At 36.3% G+C, this 26,034-nt stretch overlaps 1 protein-coding gene across 1 annotated transcript in view; it reads right to left on the bottom strand.

Annotated features, from left to right (window-relative positions):
- Positions 1-3,560: 3,560 nt before the first annotated feature.
- LOC136875008 (lysosomal-associated transmembrane protein 4B) overlaps positions 3,561-26,034 on the bottom strand; it is a 168,960-nt gene continuing 146,486 nt past the window's right edge. The window contains exons 5-6 of the mRNA XM_068227954.1: positions 20,179-20,329; positions 3,561-3,948 (exon numbers count right to left, since the gene is read on the bottom strand). Coding sequence (XP_068084055.1) covers positions 3,788-3,948; positions 20,179-20,329 — 312 coding nt within the window. The 3' untranslated portion in view covers positions 3,561-3,787. The remainder of the gene's footprint in view (positions 3,949-20,178; positions 20,330-26,034) is intronic.

Here is a 26,034-nt window from a genome sequence, read left to right on the forward strand (position 1 = left end):
ATAAAGTATTATTATTATCTCACACATATTATTACTGCCAATTGCCCTATAAGAGAGAATTAGATTACTGCTTACCCACGTGTTCTCAACATGTAAAAATTTATGTTGAACAGACTGTATCGTAGAAATGGAAACAGTACAGTTAGGATTCTATATACGAGTACAGTAGAACCCCGATTATCTAAGCTCTGATTAAGTCTACAACACAACATTACTTTTACTTTATTAATACTGTACTTAAAAGTTTTGTTGTGAATATTGTGCCGCACATGTATATTACTGTGGCAAAGAAACAAAACAAAAGATCTTGAGAAAAGAAGAAATCTTAAGGGTATTTTTGTTATCATGTTTCATTTTATTGTAGTTTCAGTACAAGTAGGCTACTGTGAGAGAAACAATTCAGACAGTATTGAAATATAACAATACAATACTTAGTAATATGCATTATAATTATTACAGCATTTATATCAATTATTCAAATTGCATACTGCAAAAATAAATGTGAATGTATTTTTCTCTGCTTTTAAATTAGGGGCCTTTGGTGGAGATCATAGAGTTGTGATAGGAAAATTGAAAGTTGGAAAGATTGAAAAACCCCAATTAAGAAGAGAGAAAAGAATTAAAGTATGGAAGTTGAAGGAGAAAAGCATACAAGAAGAATTTCAAAGGGAAATAATACCCTTGGTACCCAGGACAGAGGTGGGGAATGTTGAAGAGGAATGGAAAAGATTTAAGGAAGCACTGGTTGGATGTGCAGAAAAGGTGTGTGGTAGAACATCAGGAAATGTGAAAGACAAAGAAACACACTGGTAGAATGATTGGGTAAAGATTAAAGTGAAGGAAAAGAAAATGGCATGGAAAGCATGGAAAACATCTAAGACTGAAGAAAGTAGAAGAAAATATGTGGAGGCAAAGAATTTGGCCAAGAAAGTAGTGGAGGAAGAAAAGAGGAAAAGCTGGGCCTTATTCACACAGACATTGAGAAATAATACGCAGGGCAGCAAGAAATTACTGTATGGTATCTTAAGAAACAAAAAGAGAGATCAAGTAAACACCAGATTTGTGAAGGATGAAGGTGGCATAATTTTAACAAAGCCAGAAGAAACAAGAAATAGATGGAGAGAATATTTTCAGAAGCTGCTGAACATAAGAACGGATGACAGTCAATCAATGGACGACCAGGAAAGGCAATTAGTTGACGAAGAAATGGATAAAGAAATTACAATGAATGAAATTGAAATGGCAGTAAGAAAGATGAAGAATGGAAAAACTGCTGGAATAGATGAAATTTCAGTGGAGATGATAAAGGCAGCTGGAGCTGTAGGCCTGCAGTGGACATATCGTCCCCACTCTGGCAAACTAGCGAAAGTGACAAACTAGGGAATCTGTACTTCTGATGTTTTGGTGTAGATTTTATTGGTTAAATATTGTCTACCCTCTGACAAAGTCTCACATCTGCAACTTGTTCTTTATGCCTAACACATGAAACCAATCATTAAATATAAAAATTGATTTGACATGAGTAATTACAACTTCTTTCAGCTCCTCTAACCTTTTGACAATTTGCAGATTCGCTAATTTGCCAGAGTAGGGACGATATCGGGTTCTCAGGAATGTCTGGGAGAATAAGGAGGTCCCTGAGGATTGGCAAAAAGGAATAATCATCACAATTTTCAAGAAAGGTGATAAGAAAGTTTTGAAGAACTACAGGGGAATTACTCTAATATCCCATGTTGCTAAGATAATGGAAAGGATACTGGAAAGTAGAATAAGGTTGAGGGTTGAGAAGCAGATACAGGAAAATCAGTTTGGTTTCAGAAGTGGAAGGTCAACAATAGAGCCCATTTTCATTATGAGACAACTAATGGAAAAGCTTTGGGAGTACGGGAATGATATGGTGATGACATTCATTGATATTGAAAAGGCATATGACAGTGTCCCTAGGACGAAAGTTTGGGACAGTCTGGTGCAAAAAGGAATTGGACAGGGATTAATAAAAATGATCATGGCATTGTATAAGGAATGTTGTAGTTGCGTGCAAACACAAGTTGGCAGGACAAGTTGGTTCAAAATCACTAGCGGGCTGAGACAGGGAAGTGTTCTATCACCAATCCTGTTTACAATAGTAATGGATGACATCATGAGAACGGCAAAAGCAGCATATGGAGGAAGAGAAATGAACATGATGTTATTTGCAGATGATATTGTGATTTGGGGAGAAGACGACAGGAAGGTTCAAGAACAGTTGAATGTGGTGAATGGGAAGATTGAAGAATGTGGATTGAAAATAAGTGTAGAAAAGAGTAAAACTCTTGTTATGACTAGAGGGGAGAAAGAAGGGAAAGGTCAGATTAGACTTGCAGACAAGCCCTTGGAAGTAGTGGAAACGTTTAAATACCTGGGGAGTGAATTAATGGAGAATGCTCGACTGGATGCTGAGATTAGTAAAAGGATTCAAGCTGGAAGTTGTTTCTATCATAGTGTAAGAAATATGTTATGGGACAAAGATGTGCCAATGGAAGCAAAGGATACTATGTACAAGATGTATTACGTACCCATAACAACTTACGGAGCAGAAACTTGGACAATGACAAAGAAGGATGAGAGTCGAATACAGGCAGCCGAAATTAAATTCTTGAGGAGTATGATACAGAAGAGTAGAAGAGACAAAATAAGGAATGAGAAAATCCGGGAAGAAATTGGAGTGGAAAAAATTAATGATAGAATAGAGAAGAGCCGACTGAGATGGTTTGGACACATAAAGCGAATGAGCGACGAAAGAATGCCAAAAAAGGTGATGGAAATGCATATCCAAGGAAGGAGAGGCCGTGGATGACCACGATTGAGATGGAAGGATACCATCCAACGCAGCATTATAGAAAGAAACCTGGACTGGGACACAGTGTTGGAGGAGGAGTGGTGGAAAGACCGAAGAAAGTGGAGAGGAACCATATTTGCCCCTACCTGGCTACAGCTGGATAAAGGGAAATGATGATGATGATGATGATGATGATGATGATGATTTGTTTATAAGCAGGGGAGTTAGGAATTGGAATAACTTACCAAAGGTGATGTTCAATAAATTTCCAATTTCTGTGAAATCATTAAAGAAAAGTCTAGGAAAACAACAGATAGGGAATCTGCCACCTGGGTGACTGCCCTAAACGTAGATCTGTATTGATTGATTGACTGATTCCTGATTGATATCGAATTCAATAAGATATCAGAAAAAGTTTAGTAATACTATACAATACTCTTTTTTTGTTACTGTATTGGTGTAACCGTCCATATTATCTGAGCCTTCACTTATATGAGGTGGCCTCAGTCCGTATTACCCTGGATAATTGGGGTTCTACTGCAGTAATGGATATACCAGTGTAAGTGTTCATAGGTGAGCAAGTCAAAAAATCTCTGGAATACCTTGTTCTGTAACCAAATCTTTGTAAGGATGTTTTACATATTTGTTCAATATGATCGTTGTAGTTCAAGGTACTTCTGATTAATACACCTAAGAGATTTATCTGTTCTACAGTATTTACAGGAATTTTGAATTTGTTTTCATTTATTTCAAGGAAAATAATTCTGTTAATACAAAAGTACTCATTTGTTTGCATTTGAATTTTACATACGTCATTTTTCACAAGCATTGTGATTTGTAAGTTTACATCACAATCAATTAGCTATTTCTGAAGAATATACTATTGAAAATACAAGGTTAATTACTTACAGTGAGACATGAATAACACATAAACTTAAGAGATTGCAAATATGTAAAGAATTACATCCATCAGGCTTCTACAATATTTGCGTTAGCAGGTTGATGTCTTCCCAGTAAATTCTGCACAAGTGTAGGATATCCTAGTAAAAGTCCAGTTTCATCACAATTTCCAGAATTAGGCATATCCTGGAAGCAACTGAAAACGCACAGCCAAATGTATAACCCTAGAGCTGTAACAAAAAAGACAACAGAGAAAAATAAAGCTTTCTGTCTTCCAATATGAATACCAGAATACAGGGTGTGTTAAAACTTTGTTTTGTAAATGAAAGGAGTGTTAGATGGTACAAATACATACAAGTACTGTGAACATAGGAACCATAGGTCTACGGTGCTAAGTTTTGGCTGCCTGTCTTCCAGACATTCGTGTGTCAATGAGCCATACTATTTTTGCTGAGGCTGTCTGCATGACCTTCAATCTGTCAGTCACCATCTCTACTCCTCCCTTCCAGCAATGCTATGTGGTTTCATCATGTGGTTTCATCAGTCGCTGCCACTCCTACACCTCACTTCCGGCGAGGCCATGTGGTTTCATCAGTGTTGTTAGTTCACTCCCCGACACTCTCCAACTCAACACCACTCCTCCCTTCCCCTCTCCCCACCAACTCAGCACCTCCCTTCCCTTCTCCCTTCACTCCTCCCATCCTTGTAAACACGGCTGAGCCAGCAACAGACACGATCAGTGAAAGTGGGACCGTTAAATTGAGAAGGTCAGGCCTTTCAAGAGGGCAACTATTTAATAAGTAAGTTTAAAGTTTTCTTCACACTTATTTTTTACTTATTAGCCCAAGTTTCTCATACACAGTCATTTTTTCCATTACAGATTTGAACTTCATTCGTGGTTTCCACTATGAATCACATACGTTTTACCTGGCATTTGTTTTATTTTATTATTATTATTAATTATATACAGTCGTATCAGCACACACTTTTTTAAAACATAACAGTTTTTCGGACACTAAGGTCCATCATCAGTGTTAAAATTTAACTTTAATTCCACTTGAGTGTGTCGTCAAAAATTTGTTAAAATGAGTTTAATGTAGCATTGTTGACATCAACTGTAAAATAAGGAAAAGAAAAAACAAGTGTAAAAGAAGGAAAATAATACATATAAACTTACAATGTTGTTGTAAAAGGTATGTACATACCATAAGAAGGGCTGGCTTTTCCTCATGCTCAGGCTGTTGGTCGAGTACTGACAGACGTTCAGCTTTAAGTATGGAACCGTGCTGCAAGCACATGATGTTACGTCACCTCAAGGTTGCATTGGAAGCACCTGATGTTACATCAACTCAAGATTGTAAACAAAATGTTGCTTGTGACTGTTTCATTTAAAATTTTATCTGGATCCCTTGTCTGCACCAAAAATATCTCAATGTTTTCATGTGTATTTAATTCAAATCCATAATTACCCTTAAAAATTAATTTCATGTCCTTTTCGATCCCTAAAAAGCTGTGGTTATTGTTAATACGTTATCATAAATAAAGACAACTACATCCAAAAACAATTGATTTCATAGAAACAAACAACATAAAGGAAATAAAGAAGGACCCTGCCAGGAATTTAAACACAAAAATAAAAGAAACCCTAAAGGACACAGTTCATAATAAACAAAAAAGAGAAACAAAAATTAGTCCCGATGAATCCAAGATGCCCTACTTTAAAGTCTCTCCCTAAAATCCACAAAGAAAATTACCCTGTTAGACCTATAATTAATTGTCGAAACAGCCCCACATTTCAATTATCTAAATTTCTACTTAAACACCTACAAAACCACATCAAATTAGAAAATAGCAATTCAATATCAAATTCTTTGGAAGCTATTTCCAAAATACAATCAACAGAAGTAAACAAGGAAACTATAATGTTATCATACGATGTGACCAACATGTATTCCAACATTCCTATCAAATAGACTATAGACTTATAATAGAAGAAAATTTAAAGAATCAAGACGGGCTAAGTCACATGGAAATTAACAAAATGATAAACTTATTAACTCTAATATTAGAAAATAATTACTTTACATTCAACAGGAAGTACTACCAGCAAAATACAGGTTTACCAATGGGGGGGGGGGTCCACTATCAGGTTTCTTAGCCAATTATTTAAATCATCTTGAGAAAACCATCTTGAACACATATCAGAAAAAAATAAAGTTATGGGTCCGTTTTGTTGACAACACAGTAGTATTTTTGAATGGAAACCTCATTACTACCGAAACACTTCTGGGTTGTTTGAATTTGCTTGATAGCAACATTAAATTCACTGTGGAGAAAGAAATTGATAAAAAGTGAAATTTCTTGGACCTGACATTAACAAAAAACCAACAATAGGATAGATTTCGATATTTTCAGGAAACCCACACAGTCCATCACCACCATCAATGAAAACTCCAATCACCCAGGAACTCACAAGCAAGCAGCTTACAACAGCTATATTAATAGATTATTAAAACTTCCCCTGAGTAATGAAAACAAACTGAAAGAAATTAGAATAATAAAACAAATTGCTAAAGCAAATGGCTACAACCCAGAAATGATAGACAATATTATACGTAAGAAAGGAAATGGAGAAAAAATGAAAAACTATGAGAAAAGAAAGGAAATCTATGAACGTAATCAATTTGTAACATTTACGTATTTTGGAAGTCAAGTTTTTAAAATTGTGAATATATTTAAGAAATTTCAACTTAAAACAGCATTTAGAACCAGAAATAAAAAACCAAACATATATATAATGCACATACTGTCAATAAAAAAGATATATATACTAATTCGGGAGTATACAGGCTTACTTGTGACTGTAAAATGTTTTATATATGAAGAACTGGGTGAACCTTAAATCAAAGATATCAAGAACATTTCAAGGCAATAAATGATGCTTGTTTTTTTAAGGGGCCTAACATCGAAGGTCATCGGCCCTCAAGGCAATAAAGTACAACAGATATTCAGCTTTTGCAGAACACATTTACAACAATTTAATTAATTTAATAGAGCACACAATTTGTGTATATAAAGCAATTATATGTCATTTAAGCATAAGTCTATTATAGGCCTATTTCTCTTAGAGCATTCCACAACATGGTAATGAGGACAAGTCAAATCACACAGTGCACACACACACAACTATCGTCAGGTTCATGAAAGATCCTAGTTTTGCAGAGTTTATAGTGGTATACATAAATTGCCATAGAATTGGTAAAATGTCGGAGATCCTGGTTTGTATGGGTCCAAGTTCTATTCGTCATTGCTTCAGTCGAATAGAATTCAGGATAAATATCATTCCTTTTGGCCAGTCTTTCATCCAAGAGTTTCTTCCAATGTCTGTATAAGGTAGAGCAAGCTTGAATCTCAAATCTTCAATTAAAAAAGGCTCCTTTGCAAGTTCATAAACCAGTCTTGATCTAGTAAATCTGGACACACAGAGAATCGAGCTTTGATTTTTTTCTAGAGTGTGTAGGTCATTCTTTGTTAGCTTATCCCAAATGATTTCAAGTCCATATGTTAAAATAGGGATTATTTTTGCTTCAAACAAGGTCATGGCCATCTTAAGAGATAATCTACTTAAATTCTTGATGTCAAATATTGCTTTCATAGCTGCCGCAGCACATAGCCTAATATGAAGTCTAAAGGAGTTTACTGTCGTCTGCATCGTCAAGCCCAGATATTTAAAACTGTTTACGTTGTTTAATGTTTCCGCTTTATACGTCACTTTGTCACTTGAGGATGTTCGTTCTCCCTTCCTGAAAATCATGTAGACAGTCTTTTCAATGTTCACTTGCAATTCATTTGTATCTGTCCACTTCTCCAGTGCATCCAATGCTTTTTGCAGCTCTTTAACATTGTGTGATTTTAGAACCATATCATCAGCATATAAATACATGGTTACTCCATTTGACACCTCTTTTATTGCTTGAACCACATCATAGATAGCTACATTAAACAATAAAGGACTGAGAGGGTCGCCCTCTAGAATGCCATTTGTCTGCACGATCTCCCTCGATGAAGTCATATTTTCTGAAATTATGACAGTATTATTTATTAACATGTTATGGATCAGAATAGTGAGAGCCTTGTCCTCAACAAGAGAATCAAGCTTCGACGATATAATGTTTCTTTTAAGATTATCAAAGGCCTTGGAAAAATCTGTGAACACTGTGTGAAATTTACCCCTTGGTAGTCGTAAGATGTTATGTATATCGTCCAGTAGATTTCTTATTGCGTGCAGAGTACTTCTTTCTCTTCTAAATCCAAATTGCTCTTCAGGAAGTTTGGTTTCAATTTCTTCCGTCAGTCGAGTGGTTATTAACTTGATGAGTATCTTTAACAAATTATTCTCCAGAGCAATCCCTCTATAGGAATTTGGATCAAGCAAGTTACCCTTTACTTTGTATAAAACCTTCAATGTGGAGGATTTCCACGCTTTTGGGATGTCTCCTAGTAACAAGCATAGGTTCTATAAGATTCGTTATGGATGGAAATAATACATTTGCTGAAGCTTTAATGTGTTCACAGAAAATGCCGTAAGGATCTAGTGCTTTTCCATCTTAGAACAATAACCACAGCTTTTTAGGGATCGAAAAGTACATGAAATTAATTTTTAAGGTTAATTGTGGATTTGAATTAAATACACGTGAAAACATTGAGATATTTTTGGTGCAGATAAGGGATCCAGATAAAATTTTAAATGAAACAGTCACAAGTAACATTTTGTTTACAATCTTGAGTTGACATAACATCAGGTGCTTCCAATCAACCTTGAGGTGACGTAATATCATGTGCTTGCAGCGTGGTTCCGGACTTAAAGCCGAACGTCTGTCAGTACTCGACCAACAGCCTGAGCATGAGGTAAAGCCAGCCCTTCCTATGGTATGTCCATACCTTTTACAACAACATTGTAAGTTTATATGTATTATTTTCATTATTTTACACTTGTTTTCTTTTTCTTATTTTACAGTTGATGTCAACAATGCTACATTTTAAATTTATTTTAACAAATTTTTGACGACACACTCAAGTGGAATTAAATTTAAATTTTAACACTGATGATGGACCTTAGTGTCGGAAAAACTGTTATGTTTTAAAAAAGTGTGTGCTGATACGACTGCATTTAATTAATAATAATAATAATAATAATAATAATAATAATAATAATAATAATAATAATAATAAAATAACTACATCAGCACTGTTCATAAGAAATGGCTTTGATATTTTATAATGATTATAATTTGTTTTATTCTCAAACATAGTTTCTCAATTTTTTGCTGCCCTCTTGACTATTTGTGATTGTGACTCAATGAAGACAGACTGTCATTTTAAATTTTAGCACAGTGAATTCATCCTCATTTTTTAACTGCAAACACACTGCATGTCTAGACTGTTGTCCACAACCTCGCCATAATTACTTACTATTTTAATTCCATCATGTCTCATTCATTTTCACTCTCTTCTTTATTATGTTTTAATATATTCTTTTAGCATCAATTATGTAAAAAATTTAACCTTTTTTTTCACTGAAGGTGGCTCAAATGAGTTCAAACATGTATGATTAATATTACTCCATCTAAAGATGGTGATATGTATGTATTGAATAGAAGGACAAATTCAATTTCCTTTGTAAAAATGAAAGTGGTAAATGGCCTGCTCAGAAGAGAACAAACAAAAATGGTCAAAAACTCATTGATCTTAACCACAAAATCTCAAAACATGGAAACATCATAATTACACTAAAGATGAATGGGAATTAGATATGGTAATGTATTTATAATCTATTAATGGAAAAATTATATCACAAAGAAATTTATAATGTCAGGGTTCTTCGAGGAATAGACACAGGCTCAGATCATTATGTAGTTAAAATCAAATTAACTCCCCAAAGAAGACCATAACAACTAGCCTATAAACCAAAAAGGAAAATAGGTCATACACTGCTAATTAAAAATGAAAATTATCAAAAAGCAACAGAATAAATTAAAATCACAGATAACATAGATGACCTAGTTAGTAACCTTCAGCAATTGCAGAAAAATTGGCCCCAATAAAGCCTCGTAAAAAACATCAGTAGTGGAATAATGAATGTGATGATATGATTGAGAAAAGACACAAAGCGTGGTTCTTGCACCAGTCCCAAAAATCTGAAACTTTTTTCAAAATTGAGTAAAACAGCAGAAAGATACAACTAAAACCTTAAGAAGAATAAAAAGACAGTATCTTAAAGAAACTCTGAACTCAAGTGATGAATAATTCAATATCACATTCACAGATTTATTACATTTAAAAAAATCATTTGACTAAGTACGAAGCCCCACCCTTACTATTACAAGATGAAAATGGTGAATTGTTAGGACTGGAGATCACCATATCGTCTGTTTTCTTAGTAGATGGCGAAAGTATTGACATGACTTGCAGGTTGTGACTTTTGCAAATGGAGACCAATCTCTTGCCATTTTGGTTGGTTCTTTTGTGAGCAGGATTTCTTTTCTTGTATTTTTGTTTCGACCTAGTTGGGCGTTAAAGTCACCCATAAGAACTTTCACATGGTATTTGGAAATTTGGTCTAGTTTTTCATGTAGTAAGTGCCAGAAGTTATCCACTTCTTCTAGGTCAGGCCTGTTTTTATAATTTGTGGGGGTATGGGCGTTAACTAGGGTGTAGGTCTTGTTGGCACATTTGGCAGTTAGTATGGATAATCTGTCGTTCACTGGTTCAAAGTTTGCAACTGATTTAAGGAGTCTGGTTCTCGTGGCAAATGCAGTTCCAACCATTACCGATCCATTGAGGATCCACTTTTGACCTTGATTTAATAGGGTCACCTCTTGTTGGCTGCATGCTGGAGTTGGAATGAAAGACGCTAAAACAATACTTATCCGTTTCCAAGAACATCCAGTAAAGCGTGGTATATCCTAATAATGGCCTCCATAAGTATAGACTCCGTGTCCTGGGAAACTCAGTTGACAGCATTCAGAATGTCTTTCTTCTCTGTCATATCTTTTGATAGTATGGCAGATAAATAAGATGGGTGGTTTTTAGGGCACAAACAGTAAGGAAATTTACAGAGGGCTTCTCTTCGTAGTGATATCTATGGATGTAATTATAGAAGAACAAGATGGCTGACACTGATGGCATATATTGTACTAAATATTTGTGTTGAAAACCAATATAAAAAGATCACAAAAACATAAGATAACACTAGCACTCTCATAAAACACCTTATAGTGTCACCAGAACTGCCAAGAAACCATAAACAAAACATAATTCATTACTAATGATGTATATATTACACACAGAAACTTCACATGATTCTAGCGCATGGAGTCTACACTTATGAATATATATGAACTTTTTTTTTACTCTTATGATTATATTTGTACTTTTTTTACTTGTTATACACTACTTACTCTTTCCTTTCTTTTTAGTTTGCTTGTTTTGTTTATTTTTCTCTATTGTGTTGTAAAATGGTATTACCATCAATAAAATATTATTATTATTATTATTATTATTATTATTATTATTATTATTATTATTATTATTATTATTATTATTATCATCTAATTATAGAAGGGCCCATTTAAAGCAAGCTAAATATGTAGTGATCCTCATCTTCTTAGGATCAGTAATTTAAAAAACAAAACAAAAACATGCAGTCTCCGAGACACTCAGCTTACAATACTAGCTTAAGTGCTATGGGGTAATGTTGTAACCAAAGATGTGTGCAGTCTTCTGTGAAGCTGATATAAAGTGCTGGAAAAAAATTGTATTTGTTGGAGGGTCCACTGAAAAATGTACAACTGAATTAATGCAGACATCAGTCTTCCAGTGCTTTATGTTAATATTAACAATGGCCATATGTTATCTGTAACAGAAACATACTTGTGTGCTCTCCCTCTACTTCTCTTATCCTCCATAACAGAGTCCATCATTCTCCTAGGTAACCTATCCTCCTCCATTCGCCTTACATGACCCCAAAACTGAAGCCAGCTTATGCATACAGCTTCATCCTTCGAGCTCATTCCTAACTTAGCCCTTATTTCCCCCCCCCCAAATTCTGAGTACCCTCCTGCCATTGTTCCCACCTGTTTGTACCAGCAATTGTTCTTGCTACTTTTATGTCTTTTACTTCTAGCTTATGAATAAGATAACCAGAGTATGATACGTAGAGTATGGTTCCAGTGTATGGGACCCTCACCAGGATTATTTGATTCAAGAACTGGAAAAAATCCAAAGAAAAGCAGCTCGATTTGTTCTGGGTGATTTCCGACAAAATAGTACCGTTACAAAAATGTTGCAAAGTTTGGGCAGGGGAGACTTGGGAGAAAGGAGACAAGCTGCTCGACTAAGTGGTATATTCTGGGCTGTCAGTGGAGAGATGGCGTGGAATGACATCAGTAGATGAATATGTTTGTGATGTCTTTAAAAGTAGGAAAGATCACAATATGAAGATAAAGCTGGAATTCAAGAGGACAAATTGGGAGAAATATTTGTTTATAGGTATGGGAGTTAGGGATTGGAATAACTTACCAAGGGAGATGTTCAATAAATTTCCAATTTATTTGCGATCATTTAAGAAAAGGCTAGGAAAACAACAGATAGGGAATCTGCCACCTGGGCAACTGCCCTAAATGCAGATTGGTAGGGATTGTTTGAGTCCACCCAGCTTTCACTCTCATAAAGCAAAGTTGGTCTGAAAACAGACTGATGTAAAGATAGTTTCATCCAGGAGCAAACTTTCTTCTTACAGAATACTGCTGATCAAAGCTGCAAGCTCACTGCATTAGCTTTACTGCACTTTGATTCAATCTCACTTACTATACTACCATCCTGGAAGAACACATGCCATAAATACTTTAAATTATCTACCAGTTCCAGCTTTATATTCCTAATTGTACATTCAATTATCTTGCATTTCTTACTTACTTACTTACTTACTTACTGACTAAATTAGTCTTCAAAAGGCTAATTTTCATACCATACTCATTGCACCTATTTTCAAATTCCAAGATATTAGACTGCAGTCTTTCAGCACACTCTGCCATTAAGACAAAGTTGACAGCATAGGCCAGACTGCTTGCAACATTTTCACCTAACTGAATCCCTCCCTGCTAATAAACACCTCTCAGCAGATGATCCATGTAAACTACGAACAACAAAGGTGAAAGATTACAGCCTTATGTACCATTAAGCTAGTAATAAAATGTAAATATTAAGGAGACTGAAATAAATACAATGGCCGGCTGCGGCATCAAATGGAATAAATAAGTACACAATGTCATGAAGTCCAGATTAACATCATAGCAGAAGGCATAGAATCATAATGGCCATGTAAAAGATCGCAAAACAGGAGCTGGATTATTGAAACAACAACAACAACAACAAATTACTTCTGATTTGCTTTTTTTTTTTTTTAGAGACACACACAAGTAAGCTGGAAGAATAAAATATCACATTAAATCATCGCTATAAAAGAAAAAGCTTATCTAGGAGAAGACCAACAAGAATCTTTAATCTAATTGCCGATATACAACAAAAATTATGTGAAGAAAATTCCAAAATTCCAGATGATTGATCTATAGGCCAACATCAGAAGAAAATGAGAGCGCTATATGCAACTTCAGGCAATCCACCAAGAGAAGAGAAAGAATTAAGACAAAGTGTTCAATACTCATAATAGCCAAGAAAATCAAAGTCAATAATCAGAAATCTCATATTCACCATAAATACTTGGAAAAATAACTATATTAGATATTTAATGAACGGCAACAACATGTATCATTTCATACAAATTGTATCTTATGATTTCATGAACGAGATAGTCACCATGGAGTCCTTCTAAGATCAGGGAATGGATTGCCCAAGATTACATAATTTAGCTCAAGATGATCAACCACCCTGATCAGAGATGACACTCGGAGGAGCAGCAGCCAGCCGCGAGGATCGCATATAGCAGCCAAGAAGAAGAGACCATCCCAAAAAGGCGAAGGGAGCGAGATAAGTTTCTTGTTTTTCAAAATTTTATGTATCATTTGGTAGAAAATAACTTTGGTAGCTTAATTGCAAGTATCGTATAATCAATGTGCCACACGTGATCTTCAGAGCTAACCTATTTCACGTGAACTTACGAATGATTAGTGAGCTAATCAATGTATATTGGTGTAGGAAGTGATAATGTTAAAAGCGAATTCCAATCTTAACCACAGTTTTGTTAATGCTATTGGAGAATGCGTTATGAGTGGATATTTATACCCCAATTTAAAGTTAAAACCTTAATTTTGTTCTGTATTGAACTGAGATCACAATGTTAAAATTTGGGGTAAAAGTTCAAATGTTCAATGCATTGTATTGAAAATGTTGAACTTTTACCCAAAATTTTAACACTGTATAGACCCCAAGTCATATTGAAGGTATAGGTGGTTGTCATTCGAAGGGTATTGGAGAGGTTATGTGCTGTATGAAGTTAAGATGGATTCTAAGACATAGTCATATTAATAGACAGGACAAGAAATAAATCCTATATGAATTATGGGCCAGTGTAGATGCAATAACATTGTGGGAAGTTAAATGTTATGAAGAATGAGAGATATTAAGAAGACATGAGAGGAGAAATGCATAGTCTACGAAGTGATAGAGTTGAATAGAATAAATATGGAAATATAAAAGATATGAAGGTGTATTCGTCGATTTTGAAGAAAGATGAAATAATTCTGATAAGCAGACCCAGCCAACAGCTGGAAACTGCAGATGATGATGATGATGAAATAATTCTGACATTAGATGACACGAGAATAGGATCATACTTGGCAGTTATTGTATGGCAACGGTTTTTGTCGAGAAGAGAGTATAATACTATGATTACAGCGTATTCCAACCTTAAATAAAACTCATAGTAATGTCCCTAATCAGCTGATAGCCTCCATACTTCAAATAGATATCATGGTAATGAAATATGATAGGGTTAGTCGACGTATTCAGAACTATGCTTTTCCAGAGCAAGTCAAGATCGAGGTTATGAAGTGCTTCAATAAATGACACATGAGGGCATATATAATGTCTGCTTATAATATCACCACAGAAGGAAGTACAATACATTCTTTGGCACATGTTTGAATTCTAATGCTCATTTATACAGAATGTAAAGCTGCGTTTACACTAAGCGTAATTTCCTCGCCCCTGAGTAACTGCGGAGTGAGGGCCCTCACTGCGAGCCGGAGCCCAGTCGGTTTTTGTCCGCGCATCAAAGGGTTTCGCTCATCAAATTTCTCTCAGTGTAAACGTGGTCCCCATAGTTGCGCGGGGGATGAATGAAGAACAGTGCTTGCAGTTCTTCGAGCTCTACAAAAATTGAGATTTTATGTGGAATCCGAAAAACAAAAACAATTTCAATCGCAATAAAAGAGAAGATGCGTGGAAGGAAATTACTTCTCAACTAAACTTGCCTATTTCCATAAATACTGCAAACTTGTGTATGAATCACCAGTTGCTAAGAAACGCAGTGTGACCGCCAACCTTTCTCTCACTGTTACTGCTTCTCTGAATGTTGTATCTTTTTTTTCCAACTTTTTGACTGACCAGTGAAACGAGTTGTTCAAAATCTTGAGTACTCATGCGGACGAAGTTCTTAATCGTATCATCATTGGGTTCCTGTACCATTTCTCTCATAAGGCTGTTTCTATATTGGCTTCTTCCAAGGAATAATTGTTTGCTCCACCATCGTCGAGGGCGCCGATTTTTCTTCCTCCCTTTTTTGATCAAAAAAGACATTGATATGATGGAAAACGCGGCTGCAGTGGCTGGAGGGATAAAACAAGTTTCCATGTTGGCTGCAAAACCAGAACTGAAGCTTTCAGGCTTGTCGAAGGCGGCTCGCCCCACTCGCGCTATTTTTCGTTCTGAATTGTGCTCTGTTTTGGGTAGTGCAAAATTTCACTCGAAGCGAGTAAGTTTCACCCAAGCGACTTTCACGAGGTAGTTTCGCTAGTGTAAAGGCAGCTTAAGATAGGTATGACCTAGTGAACCTTGCTAATGTGTTACATAAATTTAATATGTGTATGTATAATTTGTTGTGAATGATAGGTTAATTACAGCAAATGTTGGCTGCATACAAGAAACTTGTTGAGCATTTCCGAAACCTAAATAGATGACTGAAGTCAAAATACATTTCAGAAGACACAATAAATTTCAGGTAACATAAATAAAATTTCAGATGAAAAATTTCAAATAAATAAATCTCATATAATAAAATGTCAGATAATAAAGTCCAATTAGAAATGTCAAATAGAATTCAGATCAGAGAGATTCAGAATAAATAGTGAAAGAACATTGTACTTGAGTTAGGATATTGAACTGATGATGTTGAATAGTATAATTTTGGTTAGTTATGATGCTAAACTCCAATTCTCAATTAAGGGTATAGACCAAGTAGAAGAATGTAAAAAAAACATCAGTTTAGGGTAATGTGAATGGTCAGATGTAAATGGTAATTGATCAATATCAACTTGTACAAAAATATAAAAGGAAAAAAGCGAACTCATTTCAATTAATGACAGTAGGAAGTAAGACGTGAAGACTAGTTGTAGAAATTGAGGAATCAGCTGTTCAAGGATTGTTTATCTATTGGAAGACAGTTTGTACATAGTGAAATTTTTCTCTTCCTATTCTTTATTTACTTCATTATGTTTAATAAATAGTTATAAGAAATGGATAACTTGAAGTGTTATTTATGAAAATAATAGGATAAGATGTATTAGAATTAAGGTATTGCATTTTTGAGTTGGGTAACATGGCCGTGATGTGTCGGATGGAGATGTCCATCAGTAAGGTCGAAGTTGATGACATGGTTATCGGCGCATCAAATAATCTCTTGGATCCTGTGTTAAACTGAACCAAATTCGACATTCCCTGAGAAGCTGGCTGGGAATCCTTTGCGTTGACCAACCTGGACACAGGATGGGCGTACTTGTCTAACCTCTGTAAGTACCCTGAACCAAGAACTCATTGTCCTGTCAATCCTCACTGCAGTGCAATTATCAACATAAATTACTTTGATTGTTTTTAATAATCTGTCCTTAATCCCATAGTCCTCGAGTATGGTGAACATTGTGAACCATGGGAATTTGCTGAGTGGCCTGGTGAGTGGTCCTGGAGTCAGGATACTGGTTGTTATGAAATGGGAGTGGGCATCTCGGACATATTCGGAGTTATGGCCCTCCTTGTGGTCAGGTGGCTAGGACTATACAATCCACTGATGGTCCCTAACCCATCAGAGGAGAGATCCTCACTTGGACCATGTATAAATAAGAGTAGCATCCTGCTTCACAGAATTTTCACAGAGCAAGCACAGAACATAGTAAATAATTAATAAATACATTTTAAATGCAAATTTGGAAGGCAGTTGCAAGCAATAAGTACAATGTTTTTCTCTAAAAATGCTTGGTGAACAGTTTGTTGATTGTAATATGAGTATTAGAGCAGTCTTGATTGAGATTTTTTTGTGCCAATATAAGCCAAAGAAATTGTATACTATGAAACAATGAAGAGATCTTAGATGAGTTACAAAACAATTCCTTATATCATTATACTGATTGATTAACATCTGCAGACAAGGAAGAAATGCAGCAAAGTGAAGACGAAGCTCATCAGAAGATGAAACTAGTCCCACCACCTCAGTGCTTATTTTGAATTCCAGCATTGAAACAGCAGCAGATGGAATCAGATGGGAAACATTAGATGGTTCTTATCCAGTACCAAGAAGGTGATTGGCAAAAAATTTTGTACGTATTGTACCTAGACCTAAGCTATATACAACCCAGATAATTCTAAGTTTAAGGTTCTTGATTGTCAGAAAGTTTAGAAATTCCATTATGTCACCTGTGTACGAGATTGCCTGAGCAGGATCATCTTGGGATATAAAAACAAGAGAGAGGTCAAAATGATCCACAGCCTGCTTTCTAGATAGGCTATTAACACTAGGATTTAACACTAGTGTTAATTTCTTTGGTTAATTTATTGTGTTGCCCTTGCTGGTGAGATGTAGTGTTTACAGTACACTGTGTCTTCTGGTGTGGGCTAGAATAAAGTTGTTACTTTCATTGACCTGTCTCAGTCCTATCCTTGGCTTTGACAATATGAAAGTGACTGAGGTATGAGTGATGCTAGTAACACCATTCCTTATACAGCTAGTCCCTATTATGAATGGTGTGAAAATATCACTCATAGGATTGATTGGTGCATTCATTTCAGTGGGCTTGGCAGACTGATATGCAATAGCAACATCTAGCTCGGTGAGGAAAGCAACGAGAAACTACCTCACTCCTCATTTCCCTAGTACGCCACTACAGTGATGCCTAGGCTATCTATGACAGCTGTTGGTGGAACTGTGGAGGATCAAACCAGTCTTCAGGATGAATACCTAACATACATACATATAATCTATTCTGTGCTGACAAAATGCTGCCAAGGTATTTAAAATGCTGGACAGTTGTTTGGCTGATTTTAAATCCAAACCTGTCAAATCCTTCCTTCTAATAAATAAATCATTGTTGAAGATCAAGGAACAATGACATCAGAATGGAACTGGAAGTGGACTCAATAGAAGATAAGCCAAAGATTTCGAGATCAACATGGTAAGTGGACATGTAAAGCGAATGCCTGGCACAAATACCTAATAGAAGAAATAAATAGTGTGCAGAGGAAAGCAGCAAGATTTGTAACAGGGGATTTCAGGAGAAACAGTAGTGTATCAGAAATGTTAGAGGAACTTGGGTGGGAAACTTTAAGTAAGAGAAGGGAGAAAACTAGACTTGTAGGATTAAATAGAGCCTATACAGGAGAGAAAGCATGGGGAGAAATCTGTGAGAGGCTTCTGTTGGAAAATAATTATATCGGCAGAACTGACCACAAGTATAAAATTAGAAGGAATTTTAGCAGAAGCGATTGGGGTAAATTTTCATTCATTAGGAAGGGCGTGAAAGAGTGGAACAGTTTACCAGGGGTAGTGTTTGTTCCTTTTCCAAAATCTGTACAGATATTCAAGAAGAGAATAAAAAGCAACAGAGAAAATAAATGAAATGTTAGAGGGCATTCGACCAGTGCAGCTTATTGTAAATAAAAAATGTGTGTGAATAAATTTAATTCCATCCCCTGGTCTATGGAGTTTGGACAGCCGAAGTAGGGGACTGCCTGTAGGGGAAAAGTACAGTGGGGACTTCGAGGGCCCTGTGACCGCTACGGTAGCTGTGAAGGCCCTTCAGGAACTCTGAAAAGTGGTGGCAAAAAGGGGTTCTGGTTAAGACACAGCAGGTCGTTATGCTACTTAGGTTCCAAAATGGGTAAAAAAATAAATAAGTAAATAAATACAATGTAAATTTTATCTTATACCAATTGTACAGTAATTCTGTATACTGTATATGAGTTGACTATGTTTGTAAGTACAGGAGATATTATAAGTAGAATTTTGTAAACAATATAAATTTATTAAGGATGAGCTGTGTGTTTAATAGAAAAAATTGTCAGCATAAATTGTATATTGTTGTATTCTAGAATTTTTTTTTCTTCTCTTGTTAATTTAAAATTTAGTGCTTGACAATAATGTATTTTAGTGTACTATTTGCCACCGAGGTAGACACCTCATTTGCAAATAAAGAGATTTTGATTTGATTTGAAGAACACCACGTGCATGCCTAGAAAGAATGGCTGAAGGAAGAAAGCTAGAGGAAGACCTAGGAAGGGATGGCTACACCAACTGAGAGAGGATGTAATAATAATAATAATAATAATAATAATAATAATGTTATTTGCTTTACGTACCACTAACTACTCTTTTATGGTTTTCGGAGACGCCGAGGTGCCGGAATTTAGTCCTGCAGAAGTTCTTTCACGTGCCAGTAAATCTATCGACACGAGGCTGACGTATTTCAGCACCTTCAAATACCACCGGACTGAGCCAGAATCGAACCTGCAAAGTTGGGGTCAGAAGGCCAGCGCCTCAGCCGTCTGAGCCACTCAGCCCAGCAAGAGAGAGAGGATGTGGAGAGAAGAGAAGGGAATTGGGAGTCAGCGGTGGGAGGGAAAGCATTTCTGGACAGACGATGGTGAAGACTCATTCAACACCAACATACCCGGCACACTGAAGCTATGGCGATGATGATAATGATAATGATGATGAAGAAGAAGATCATCTCACCCACATCATGATGTCATCTGCAAACATCATCATATTTTCAGTTTGTGTATTCCTTCTTGACTAATTTGATGATTTCATCCATAATGTTTATGAAGAGGAAAGGAGTCGGCTGCTCTCCAGCTCTTCACTCCTACATTCTACATCAAAACAACTGAATGCTTTGGCTAAGGAAACTAGAATTTTAGTAACTACTTATCCATATAAAATATGAAAATATACTCACCAATGAAAGGAAATCCAAAAATCCAGAGCAAAATACCTAATGCTCCAATGGCAACCATCAACACCACCCCAACAATCAGAATTGTTAATGCCCACAATGAAAGTAATATCATGTCCATGATAAGCCAAGGTAGGAGAAAATAACGCCTGCCCTGTGGATAAAAAGAGTTGATTCTTATTTATCAGCCAACAAGATTGAGCTCTCTCACTCCACCTGACAACAGACAAAGTAACATTAATAAAATATTTTTGAAAACTCGGTAGCTATGACAGATTACTGCTTACATAAAATCAGCTTCATGGTCCGTCACACTTTAAAGGCTTGGTTTCTCAAAACTGACGCATGCGAGGTGCGAGGCTGACGTTGCGTACTTTCATCCCAATGACGCTGCGAGGCTCGTGGTTTCCCAGGCTGCGAAGTGGATCAGTTGCCGAGCACATGGCTCGCAGCCTGTGCGCTACTGTTGGAAGAGGAAGCGGATTATGTGTCAGTACTGGAGGGTTTTCTTCACCCCTATAGCAGTATAAATGGAAACTGTTGATGATCTTGTGATGTCAGCCTGTATCGTCCACAACCTTCTCCGGAATGAGCGAATTCCTTGCCCAAATTAACACTTTATTGGCTATTTGGAATTAACAGAAAACATGATTCCTCTGGCAGCTGACAACGGAGGTAATTCTATACATGATGCTTTCATGATAAGAGACAGCTTCAAGAAATATTTTTTGTAGCAGGGAGAGAGAATCGGTATGACAAAGAGAATATGCTAACAGGGTGGAGTGAAAGTTTTTTTTCTAATGGACAAACATGTATTTGTGTTTACCTATAGTTTACTTTTTCTGTGACCCAATTAGCATAATAACGGAATGAACACCGTTATTAAAATAAAACGCGTGATTTTATTAAATGAACAATACTGAACTCAAATTTTGTAAAATTATATATACTGGCATATTTGATATTAAAGTAATGGATTTATTGGTTGATATATCATTTCTAAATCTGTTAATTATTTAATCCTTTGAAACTGAACTCATTATATTTGTTGTTTATTTAATCCTTTGAAACTGAACTCATTATATTTGTTATAAGTAACATCAATAATAATAATAATAATAATAATAATAATAATAATAATAATAATAATCATAGACACCCTACCATCAATCCACAGAGGCAGCTACCACATCAATGAAAAAGCAAAGAATCCCAAGAACGGAGGTTCCAAATGACAGTAAATTAACATTAATCGTCTGGTACCTCCGTTTTTGGAGTTTCTATTTTTTACGAACTCTTTCCTTCTCAAGACCATCGTATAATACATAAAACTAGCAACATTTATTAGCTGTTCTATCCATCTTCAGTGATATCATTTTCCGTAAGTTGTCTTTCACAACGTTGTTTTTGTAGCTCTTGTGTTGTAAGTTATACAACACTGGGTGTATTCGAATTTCTTTAATCAGTTCCTCGTCCACTTCGTCCGTAAAGCTCATCGTGTTGCTTAAAACAGTACAAACAAGAACAGAAATAATGTCGCCTCGCACTGCTGTCGCCTCGCACAAATCTGGCCGGACGAATCAGTGCGCGGTGACGCTGCGAGGTCTCACGGCGAGGTTGCGCACACTGCGCGCCGCTCAGCTTGAGAAACCACTTGCATAAGCTCGTGTAGTTTGGATTTGTGCGAGGCGGGCCTCGCACCTCGCATGCGTCGGTTCTGAGAAACCAAGCCTTAACAGATTCACAACTAATTTCCCCCCCCCCCCCCCAACCTTGTCGATACATTAATTGCTTAACCCTCAGATACTCATGCGGGCTACATGTATAGCCCAGTGATTTATTTCATTGTAGTACAGAGTATATTCCTTTCTAGGAATATTGATACTCTCTATAGCTGCCTGTCATTGTTGCAATTAATAGCGAGTGTGTTTCCGGCTTAACTAGGCACACCATTTAGTCACCAGACGGATTAGAAGTGGTCTGAGCTACAATAGTAGCCCGCGCGAGCATTGCTGTTTCAGTGCTGATACTGAGTGAGCAAAGGAAACGTTGCCGCGCAGGCGGCCAAGTAGATGACTTTCAAATCTGTCGGTGGTTAGATGAAAGTAATGATAGTATTGTTAGCGGTGATAGTGATGATAGTGAACAGGATATAATTACACACGAAATACACCAAACTGAATCTGAAGACCGAGTGTCCAGCGACAAATGACGATGCAGGTACCGGCAGCAATAATTCCAAATGATTCACTGCCAAGGACAATTTCAAGTGGCTAAGGGATCACCCACATACTAATGTGCGTACAAGAACCTATAATAATCGTGCACTTTCCTAACCCTAAGGGAATCGCTCGTAGTATGAAAACTGAACTTGAATATTTGGAACTTTTTGTAGATAGAAATATAATACAAATGATTACCACAGCGACAAATATTTATATAGGTGAATAAAGTTTGAATGTGATCGTGATGCACAATTTACCAATACAGAAATATGTACTTTGATAGAGTGCTAAAATTCCTAAAAATGTTCACAGAAAATTTAAGACAGTTTTTTAATCTGATATTGTTTTTATTTATCTACCATGCAAATATGTTCTAATGTAGGTATATATATATGTATAAATTTAAAAGCTGTAATTCTTTTATTTCTGTTTCCATGGTAGATTTCCCTTAGTGTGATATGCAATCAATTTTTCTTCAAGGGTTTCTATTTTCTCTTCTCAACAAAAGGAAAACCTACGTATGGTCTTCAAATTTGGCTTAGAATATTTACATATACTACTATTTAAGGTATTATTACCAAAGAAACCTAAAAACATAGCGTACGAGTCATTCAGCTTGAATTTCAGTTTGGGCTACATATGTAGCCCGTGCGAGTAACGCTGCGTTTATTCCTAGCGCGAGTGTCCGAGGGTTAAGGCAACTTATTGGTTAAAAGTGGTACTTGTTTCGTATGTTATTAACATCTTCAGCCACATAACACTGTTTAGATGAAAAATTCATATACAGTATTACCCCTCTTTTACACTTTTCAAGGGACCAAAGAATATTGGTATAAAAGAGGGGAAAGTGTAAAAGGGAGGAAAGTGTAAATCGTGGGAAACAACTTGTACAGGTATATATAAAAATGCTCTGGAAAAGGAGGTAAATGTTACACAAATGCATACTTTATTATTAATTTATAGAGTATTTCAATCTCAATCGATTTACTGTACTTACCTCAAATAAAAGTCCATGTAAGTTAATTACTGTACTATATTAACTGTTGACTACACTGCCTTTGTAATTCTGCTCATCCTTTGCCCAGGAGAAGGTTACCGGTAGGTGGTTAAAAATTTGTGTAATATATTATTTTAATATTATAGTACAGTAGTTACTTTCTTAGAATGGCTTTAGAATGATCTAAGGTGCAATATTTTCTCTGAATGAAACATTTTAATTGCTACTATTGTACCTGTATTTACAACATTAACACAAATTTATTCCAGATGGAAAACTACACAATCACTGCTTCCTACCAAAATAGTCCAGAATCCATCTCTGTTTACACTTCTTATTTCTTATTACGTCTATTTGTTTTTCAAGCTCATAAAGGTTATGAAAATTATTTTCACCCCCCTCTACAGATGACAAGATACCTGCATAAAACATCCACTGCTGCACTTGCATCAGAACTGGTAGGCATCACTTCACTGTCTTCCTCTGCTTCATCACTGTCACTGGTGGGAGACTCGGCTGCTGTTTGCTCAGCAACCAACTCCTCCACACTTCTTTCCTCTGCAGTGATCACAGAATCATTACCCGAAGAAAATCTTCACTAGAGCAGTCTGACTGCAACATTCTCCATACAGCAGGTAGCAGGTCTTCTACTTCTTCTTCTTCTTCTTCTTCTTCTTCTTCTTCTTCTTCTTCTTCTTCTTCTTCTGGCAGCTGAGATGCAGCATGATTCTTGAAAAACCCTTCTTTCAAGAAACAATTTGAGATGGTAGTCTGCTTCACAGCTTTCCAAGACTTTGCAATGAAGTGAAGCGCATCCAGGATTGAAACTTTAAATGATGATGGATCCTTTCAAGCATCCATAAGAAATAAAATTTGTTGCACCAGGTTCTTCCTATAAAGTGACTTAAAGGAGTGAATAACCCCTAAATCCATAGGTTGTAGCTTGCTAGTGCAGTTAGCAGGCAGAAATTCTAACTGCACATTCCTCAAATTAACATCCATGGGATGTGCAGGATAACGGTCGATGAAAAGAAGGATCTTTCTATTTTGCGCACCCATTTTTTAGTCCAGAGCAATTAACTGCTGTCGGAAAAAAGAGTCCTTTAAGGTAATAAATTATAGAAAAGTGCAGATTCATCAGTGTTGTTATTTAAGTCGTGATTTCCTTAGTGCGCATCTAAAAATGCTTTCTTTGTGAGATCTGAACAGATTGTACTATTGTTTATTTAAAAGATGGAGTCTGTTTCTGTAACAAGTTAAAAGGCAGTTAAACATAAGCTCACAATTGGTAAAAAACAGATAATAGCAATTGATGCAGACAATGGTCAAATTACTGAAAAAGAGGAGATTTTGAATTTTATTAGAGACTTTTATAGCAATCTGTATAGTAAAACAAAGGGAACTTTGATAGACCTGACCTAAAGAGTGTAACTAAAGTTCCAGACATACTTCCTTAGGAAGTCAGACGTGCTATAGGCAACATGAAGAAAGGAACAGTTGCCGGTAATGATGATCTCTCTGTTGATATTCTGAAGCTTACAGGTGATGAAACAGTAAAGCACTTGGCTAAAATCTTCACTTTTTGTTTACGCAATGCTTCAATCCCAGCATCATGGAATAAAGCAAAGATCGTATTGCTGCATAAAAACGAAGTATTCACAACATCCAAAACTATCGCCCTATAAGCTTGCTCTCTGTTTTGTACAAAGTTTTATGAAGATCTTGTTATACAGAATCAGCTCTACCCTTGACTCAGCCCAGTGAATTGAACAAGCAGGATTCCGCAGCAGCTTCAGCACAATGACCACATTCTGGCTCTGCGAGAGAAGTGATTAGCTGAGCAAATGAATACCAGATGCCTCTGTGCATAGCCTTTGTCAATTTTGAAAAGGCATTTGATTCAATCAGCCATTCAGCTATTTTACAAGCCTTAGATGAGCAGGGCGTTAAATCAGAGTTCTCAATAACATCTACAGGACCTCATCAGCCTTTGTCAATGTCGGTGAAGCAACTTCAGAATTCCCTATCGAAAGAGGTGTTAAACAAGGTGCTCCAATCTCTCCAAAGCTGTTCCCAGCTGTTTTTGAGATGACAGTGTCAAAGTTAAAATGGGAAGGAAAAGGATATAAGGATCAATGGCAGAAAGCTTAACAACTTGAGATTTGCTGATGACATTGCATTACTGGCAAACGACAATGACGAACTCCAGACATTAGTCACTGATTTTGCCATGAAATATGAGTCAGTCGGCTTGAAGATGAACCTTTCCAAAACAAAAGTCATGTCCAACAAGTAGGTCACAGCAGGAAATGTGAACATCAACAACACGCCGTTAGAGAAGGTCAATGAATATATCTAACTGGGCCAGTTGATGAATATGAAAGGTGATATAAGACTAGAAATTTTTCGATGCATTAAGCTAGGATGGCAGGTGTATGGAAGAAACTCAACTGTCTTCAGATCAAACATGCCAGTAAACCTGCAGAAAATAGTTTCTGATCAGTGTATTCTACCTGTGCTGACTTATGGCTGTGAGACCTGGACACTGAATGAATTTATGAAAGGGAAACTTAAGACAGCGCAGAGAGGCATGGAAAGATTAATGCTGGGTTACAAGGAAAGATAAGAAGAGAGCAG

The sequence above is a fragment of the Anabrus simplex genome, chromosome 5 (genome assembly GCF_040414725.1).
Source record: "Anabrus simplex isolate iqAnaSimp1 chromosome 5, ASM4041472v1, whole genome shotgun sequence".
NCBI classification, from domain to species: domain Eukaryota; kingdom Metazoa; phylum Arthropoda; class Insecta; order Orthoptera; family Tettigoniidae; genus Anabrus; species Anabrus simplex.